Source organism: Salvelinus sp. IW2-2015, linkage group LG13 (assembly GCF_002910315.2).
Source record: "Salvelinus sp. IW2-2015 linkage group LG13, ASM291031v2, whole genome shotgun sequence".
In the NCBI taxonomy this organism is placed as follows: Eukaryota; Metazoa; Chordata; class Actinopteri; order Salmoniformes; family Salmonidae; genus Salvelinus; species Salvelinus sp. IW2-2015.
The window spans coordinates 36,373,995-36,382,390 of NC_036853.1; the positions used below are offsets into that span (position 1 = coordinate 36,373,995).

At 40.0% G+C, this 8,396-nt stretch overlaps 1 protein-coding gene across 1 annotated transcript in view; it reads right to left on the minus strand.

Annotated features, from left to right (window-relative positions):
- The window catches only part of mast2 (microtubule associated serine/threonine kinase 2), a 271,656-nt gene extending 264,349 nt beyond the window's left edge, over positions 1-7,307 (minus strand). The window contains 1 exon segment of the mRNA XM_070446251.1: positions 6,388-7,307. Within this exon segment, the coding sequence (XP_070302352.1) occupies positions 6,388-6,468 (81 nt within the window). The 5' untranslated portion in view covers positions 6,469-7,307.
- Positions 7,308-8,396: the final 1,089 nt, after the last annotated feature.

Here is an 8,396-nt window from a genome sequence, read left to right on the forward strand (position 1 = left end):
AACAAAAATTTATTGTGGAACTGAGATTCCTGGGAGTGCATTCTGATGAAGATCATCAAAGGTAAGTGAATATTTATAATGCTATTTCTGACTTATRTTGACTACAACATGGCGGATATCTCTTTGGGTTGATTTGTCGTCTGAGCGCCGTACTCAGATTATTGCATGGTTTGCTTTTTCCGTAAAGTTTTTTTGAAATCTGACACAGCGGTTGCATTAAGGAGAAGTGGATCTAAAATTCCATGTATAACACTTGTATTTTCATCAACATTTATGATGACTATTGATGTGGCTCTCTGCAAAATCACTGGATGTTTTGGAACTACTGAACAAAACGCGCCAATGTAAACWGAGTTTTGGATATAAATATGAACTTTACCGAACAAAACATACATGTATTGTGTACCATGAAGTCCTATGAGTGTCATCTGATGAAGATCAAAGGTTAGTGATTCATTTTATCTATATTTCTGCTTTTTGTGACTCCTCTTTGGCTGGAAAAATGGCTGTGTTTTTCTGTGAATAGGCACTCACCGAACATAATCATTTGGTTTCGTCGTTGAAAATCGGACACTGTGGCTGGATTTACAACAAGTGTATCTTTAAAATGGTGTAAAATACATGTATGTTTGAGGAATTTTAAATTAAGGTATTTCTGTTGTTTTGAATTTAGCGCCCTGCAGTTTCACTGGCTGTTGACGAGGTGAGACGCTACCGTCCCACATACCCTAGATTAACCAGTGATTGTCATGAATTTTTGATTTGACAACAGGGCTACAATTCAAAATTAGGGTTCCAAAATGTTCCGATTTTTTTCAATATAGAGATGAATTTGCTTACATCTTTTTGGGCACTAATATCACCTAAAATAATTCATGTGGGACTAATTCACCACAAGAGGAAGTGGTTAGTTTGCCAACTCTAAATATAGCCTAATTATCACTGATAGGCCTATCAATTACACTGCAAACTATCTAACAGTAAATTGAATGTATAGGTCTATGCCAGGGTTCCCCAACTGGCAGTGATTTTATTTGTCCCCTCAAGTTTTCTAAGTAAAAAATATATATCACATTTTATTTTTGGGACAATTCTGTAAAAACACCATCAAATCAGCGCCAAATTATTTTACATTTGGAAATCTGTTCCAAAGTATTCCCACGCATAATGAGAGATATTTTAAGGTTTGAAATTATAATGTTTTAGCAAAATATTTTTTCTGTTCGTGCGATCAATTTCCAGTTTACAAATTGTTCGTAAATTCACTCTGGTTATCTAGCGTAAACTCACCCCATTCCGTATAAATGTGCGCAACCGCAACATTCAAACGAGGCTACAAAGAAAACGAATGGGACTGTAGCGACTTCAAAATCGGGGGTGTGAACTACGTTTCTATTCAAGCGTTGATCGACATGGTAATGGCTCTATAGTATTGGAGAAAAGTTGAAAAAAACGGACTCTCCGTTACATCGTGACATGTCATGTTGTAACGGTCGTCGTAATGTGGAAGAGAGGAGGACCAAATCGCAGCGTGGTATGTATCCATATTTATTTGAATACTCTTCAAGACGAACAAAACAATAAACAGAACGAAACCAAYGACGCTACAATCCTGAACTAGTGAACATAGAAAAAACAATGAACGCACRAACAGGAACAATCACCCACAAACAAACAGTGAAAACAGCCTACCTAAATATGGTTCCCAATCAGAGACAACGTAAAACACCTGCCTCTGATTGAGAACCATATCAGGCCAATAAGACACACCTAAACCAATGAAACACAAAACATAGGATATACCCACCCAGCTCACGTCCTGACCAACTAAACAAAGGAAATAAGGTCAGGAACGTGACACATGTCGTAACATACAGCACGCATAAAGCAACTATTTCTGTCTTACAATCTCTCTCCACCAGGTGTAGCACTTCTCTCATYGTKYAAAAACAAGAAATGGACAGTGGGGGTAAGGGGGGATACCTAGTCATTTTTTGCGTCATCATTGCATGCGATCATCATTCTCAAAGCCGCTGTTTACTTCTGAGATCACTTTAGCGTCGCCCTAAAAACCCGATTAAAATTCGACACAAACCTTCAAATATGTATGTAATGACACATTATATAAACTCTTTAGTGTTTTATTTACATTTTAGAGGCAATAAGGTGATAAGTTGGACAGATCGAGTGAAAAAAAGCAATTTTCCCACACAACATCTCTCCTTCTCACTATCACGCATTAGTTTCGCTGCCATTTTTAAAAAGACCCGACGAGGCTCATTGCCTTCTTGAATCATGCAGAAATTGGCAGCGTGGGGGTCATGTAATTGATTATGTTGAAAGGGGGAGAAATTGTGCTTTACAATGGTATTGACATTACAGTTGATCTGGAAKTATTACGTTTTTGTGGCGCTAAAATAAGGTCAATTGTACGGACCAAGGCGATGTACAAAAGTGAGTGAGTTTACGTTACTCTAATTTTAGAGCACTCTCGTCTGTGTGCCAGAGCGCAGAATAACTGATGAATTTACAAACGCTCAACACTTGTTGAATATGAACAGTGTCAGTAAATGTTGGGAAAACAATGTAATTAAATTGTTGCCAGCAGCACAGTGACAGTCACCAACGCTCTAGGTAACATGAAAACTGCCTAACCAACTCTACTAGGGTGAGAAAAATAGTCAGAGAGAGGTGTTCTTATTTGTGTCTGGAAGTAGCTAGCAAGCTAGCCAACTTTAGCCAGTTAGATTGGGTGCTTGACTGCCGTTGAGGTCAGAACGCTGGGATCAACCCTACTCCTCGGCCAGAGCRTCCAGCAATCAGAAAGCATTGTCTCTCCCGCTACTCAGAGACAGAGTTCAAGTGGACTGTAAATATGCTACAAATGTCTGATTGACCAGTGGGCCAGGTGTAAATGGTTTGGAAACCTTACCTATTCATTCAATCAACTGGAATAAAAAAGAAGCCATCTACACTTGATGGGTAATCGATCAGCTGGAYAATAGAATCTTGCTGAGTTGAGAGCATGAGAGAAGTCTTGAGGGTGAGCAAAATAACAGCAAGACTGACAATGTTATCAAATGTTCCTATTGATAGATGAAGTAATCCTAAATGTAAATCAGCTATTTTTAAAAATATAACATCCTGACTACACTTATTTATTTTTTTAAGTAATCCGGGTTGATTTAAAGTTTACATTTTTGTAATCATATTACGTAACTACTGTTACATGTAATCCGTTACTACTCAACCCTGCTCCCAGTCTACTCAGTCTCAAAGAATGCTTTAAAAGGGGTCAGCRTGATTCAGTTCGGCTGGCGCCTAGACTAGTTCGAACCGAACGAGTGTGTTTGCATACTCCCTTAAAAAGACCTTCGCTTGAAAAATGAGAAAAAAAGCAGCAATTGTACTGCTTGTCATGGAGACGCTGTAGCCAGTATACACTTCCTCAAAATAGTCCAAATGAATCTAAAATAACACATTTTGACAAGGAGATTTGTCACGCAAAAATGTGACTTTGGCTACAGACTTCAGGTTGCCTCCAGAAAAAAATAATTGTGTACCCCCCCACCAGAAAAAACAAAGTCCAAAACAAACAAACGTCTCAAAATGACATAACACATGCACAAACTCTTCTGAACTGTTCCGGCTGGGAAGCATGCGGACGCCTTAAGAGCTTATCAGCCACCAGAAGCTCACACACATGAACAAACACACACACAAACCCTACRGCTACTGATGGGGGTTTACTCAATATTAATTCAAGATGTGAAATTGTGGTCCGTGTTAACACAATGAAGAAGATGGAGAGCAGAGCAATCTGCAAATTAAGTGAGACACTTAACAGCCCTACTGCCACAGTAACTCTCTCTGCAGTCCTCTTGATAGGCTGCATAGGAGGAGGAAGTGTGTGGGTAGTTAAATGAAGAATTCCTTCACATCTTAGCCTAGCTGTTGGGAAGTCGTTAGCAGGTTACCTGTGATTAGGGGGTCTGGACTGTGCCCAGTTGGAAACTAAAGGCCTTGTGTCCAATAACAAAAGGGACGCAGGATGTTTTTTTACAGTTGGTCGGTACTGGAATGGAAGCTCCTAGACGGATGCTGCCCAGGGGTTTAGAGCCCCAATCAGGCTGGGTAGTGGCAGACAAACACACACTAGACTAAACACACTGTTAAAACACAGTACTCACCTCATGTGACTCATAGATCGTATATCTAACTAGACGTACAAACACACCCAGAGATGTGCCATGTAACAGTAGGACACAGGCCAATTCAAAAACAATACTTAACTGGTCAGATAATTTCAAGTCAGATTTCCCTGACCCAATTCCATGTAAACCATCAGGAGGAAAAATCCAACTGGCCCAGGACCAGTACTAAGCAGCATACATCATGTTCCACACTTAATGAGAGAGAGACAGCCAGGAGATATACTTGGCAGTGAGTCACCAATCCTCATATATCCCTAATAGACATCCCAAAACCCAGTAGCCCTGTTTTATGGCTTTGGCACTCAGAAGAAGTTTCAATTAACAGGTGTGCCTTGTTAAAAGTTCATTTGTGGAATGTCTTTCCTTCTTAATGTGTTTGAGCCAATCAGTTGTGTTGTGACAAGATGGCCCAATTTGGTAAAAGACCAAGTACATATTATGGCAAGAACAGCTCAAATAACCAATGAGAAACAACWGTCCATCATTACTTTAAGACATGAAGGTCAGTCAATGYGGAAAGTTWCTACAAGTGCAGTCGCAAAAACAATCAAGYGCTATGATGAAACTGGCTCTCATGAGGCCTGCCACAGGAAAGGAAGACCCAGAGTTACCACTGCTGCAGAGGATAAGTTAATTTGAGTTGACTGCACRTCAGAAATTGCAGACAAAATAAATGCTTCACAGAGTTCAAGTAACAGACATCAATGTCAACTGTTCAGAGGAGACTGCGTAAATCAGGCCTTCATGGTGAAATTGCTGCAAAGAAACCACTACTAAAGGACACCAATAAGAAGAGACTTGCTTGGGCCAAGAAACACAATCAATGGACATTAGAACGATGGAAATCAGTCCCTTGGTCTGATGAGTCAAAATGTGAGATTTTTGGTTCCAACCGCTGTGTCTTTGTGAGACGCAGAGTAGGTGAATGGATGATCTCTACATGTGTGGTTCCAAGCATGGAGGAGGAGGTGTGAAGGTGCTTTGCTAGTGACACTGTCTGTGATTTATTTCGAATTCAAGGCACACTTAACCAGYATGGCTACCACAGCATTCTTCAGCGATACGCCATCCCAGCTGGTTTGCGCTTAGTGGGACTATCATTGGTTTTCAACAGAACAATGACCCAACACACCTCCAAGATGTGTAAGGGCTATTTGACCAAGAAGGAGAGTGATGGAGTGCTGCATCAGATGACCTGGCCTCCACAATCAACAAACCTCAACCCAATTGAGATGGTTTGGGATGAGTTGGACCGCAGAGTGAAGGAAAAGCAGTCAACAAGTGCTCAGTATATGTGGGAACTCCTTCAAGACTGATGGAAAAGCATTCCAGGTGAATCTGGTTGAGAGAATGCCAAGAGTGTACAAMGCTGTCATCAAGGAAAAGGGTGGCTACTTTGTAGAATCTCAAATATAACATATATTTAGATTTGTTTAACACTTTTGGTTACTACATTATTCCATATGTGTTATTTCATAGTTTTGATGTCTTCACTATTATTCTACAATGTAGAAAATAGAAAAACTAGGTGTGTCCAAACCTTTGACTGGTACTGTATATATAACCAGCATTTCTACCACAGCATTCTGCAGTGATACGCTATCCCATCTGGTTTTCACTTAGTGGGACTATCATTTGTTTTTTTTGTTGGATTTGTTGTGTAAAAACAAAATATATATATATATACACACACACTACCGGTCAAAAGTTCAGGACGCCAACGATGTTCTAGCCATTTTATTTGTATTTATTCCTTCTTTTTTTTTTACCTGGTGAGTTAACTGAGAATATGAATGTGATATGTTATTGTCCCACCACTACTAATAGATATTTTAGAATGAATGCACTAACTTGGTCCTCGACCCCAATGGGTGCACGGTTTGCTTTTTGCCCTAACACTACACAGCTGATTCAAATAATCAACTAATTGTCCAACTTTGATCAATTAGAATCAGCTGTGTAGTGTAAAGGGATATACCAAAACGTGCAGTTTGGGAAACGCTGTACTAACTGTAAAATGCTCTGAGCGTCTGCTAAAAGCAAGAATATATTAATATTTGATCAAAGTAGAAAGAAGATACTTGTTTTCTGCATTTATACASGTAACAAATTATGTTACATTCGTGGGACCCAAACCTGGCTGTCTTTAGCTACTGTAACTATGACAACTCACATCTTTCTCTGCTGTTCCGGTTCGTCCTTGCTGGTCCGGAATTAGTTTTCTTTTGTTTTTATTTTCGGTTCTCTTCTTCATTTTCTCACGTGGAAAAGTAACCAATGAAATGTGTTTCACAGTTACTGTAGCTAGCTAACGTTAGATCTGCTTCTAGCTAGCTAACTTTATTGGCGTCTTCCTCCCATTTCCTTTGAAAACTTKAAATTTATAGCTGCTGGCGTTGTATTAAATAGAGTCTAACTGGACCAAATCTGACCGTAAAAATGCATCCCCGTTCGAATACCTTACTGGCACAAACATCTGCACTAACGTCAAAGCTTTKGACAGGCTGTCAGTCACTTGGTTGCTGTAGTTACAAGCCACTCGACTCTAGCTGAGGTGGTTGTATTTTCCTGTCTATATACAGTATTTTACGCACAACTGCTAGATCGCTTGCTACTGAGAGAACCTTGCTAGCTACATTTTATCTAGCGAGCAAAAATGTAAGGCGAGGTCGAAAAATTACAGGAAAAGTACACCAAAAACGATAAACATTTTCCGAGCTCTCCGCAGCCCTGTGACCTCGCTGTCAGTCCCCAGACAGATAGATAGCAAACTATGCTAGCATCGTTGCTGGCTACCTGCAAAATACACGTTCTGACGTTGTCATTGTCACAYTTGTCATTTTTTCTTGACAGTTGATGCATGTCTCTTTCGGTTGTCCTCCCTACTCTTTTAAATTGTCAATCTTCCATCATCGTTGGTGATCTGTGTGCACAATTTGCAGTCACGATTCGCTTCATGCTGAATCTCYTCTCACGTTTCAACCGCATTACCTTCCGCTCATAGTATCATAGACCACTGGTCTAGGTTCAGCATATGTCTTCAAGTTGTATTTAACACATACTAAAGTAATTCAGATCTGATCTGCCAGCTTTTCATATGTAGACATTGTGCGCAATGAATACAAACATGCAGCTCTTGGCGTTAGACCCTAGGCAAGAAGAGCGAATGTGTTGGTAACTGCTGCCATCTCATGTTTTAAATAGGTAAAGATCTAACCAGCTGCCAAGCACATTACTTTTCATTTTTTTACATGTCACATTTTCCACGTATACTTCTCCCCATCGACCACTTTATATAATTGTTCAGTTCTTGAAGTTTATTTTAATAGTGTTGGGCAACATTTATAGAACGTTATTTTATTCCTTTTTATTGAAAGGCTTCTCCCTAAAACATCTAATTTTGTATAACACATGCAACAACAAAAAAATGTTTAGCTTCTGCCCTTGACACCAGACCCCGACTTCCTGCTATGTACTGTTTTAATGTAGACTCCTGCCAACACTCCTGTTTTAATGTACACTGTTGCCATTCTGATGTGGTTCCTTCTAAACCAGACACAGAAAAAAAACAGACCATAATTTTTTTTTTTTTTTTTTAACAATGATGAAGTATATACAAATATTTCTAAAGTGTTATTCACATTGGTTATGTGTGTCGTAATTTAGAAACAAAGCAAGAATCCTATRAATACTAGCAATCTCTCCTAATAAAGTAATCACTATAGCTGACCAGCTACAGTAGGTGGCCGAGTGATGGCTTCAATGCCTTACATCTACATAGTTCATTAGGTACACCCATCTAGTACCGGGTCGAACACTCCTTTGCCTACAGAACAGCCTGAATTCTTCGGGGCATTCCACAAGGTGTCGGAAACGTTCCACAGGGAGGTTGGTCCATGCTGACGCTTTGGCATCACGCATTTGCTGCAGATTGGACAATGGTACATTCAGGCTGCGAACAGCCCGTTCCATCACATCCCAAAGATGTTTTATTGGGTTGAGGTCTGGGGACTGTCCAGGCCACTTAAGTAAACTGAACTCACTGTCATGTTCCAGGCAATGTTTTTCCACGCCTCAATTGTCCCGTGTTTGTGATCGYGTGCCCACTGGACCTGCTCCTTCTTGTTTTAGCTGATAGGAGTGGAACCCGGTGCTGTCGTCTGCTGCAATAGCCCAACCAGG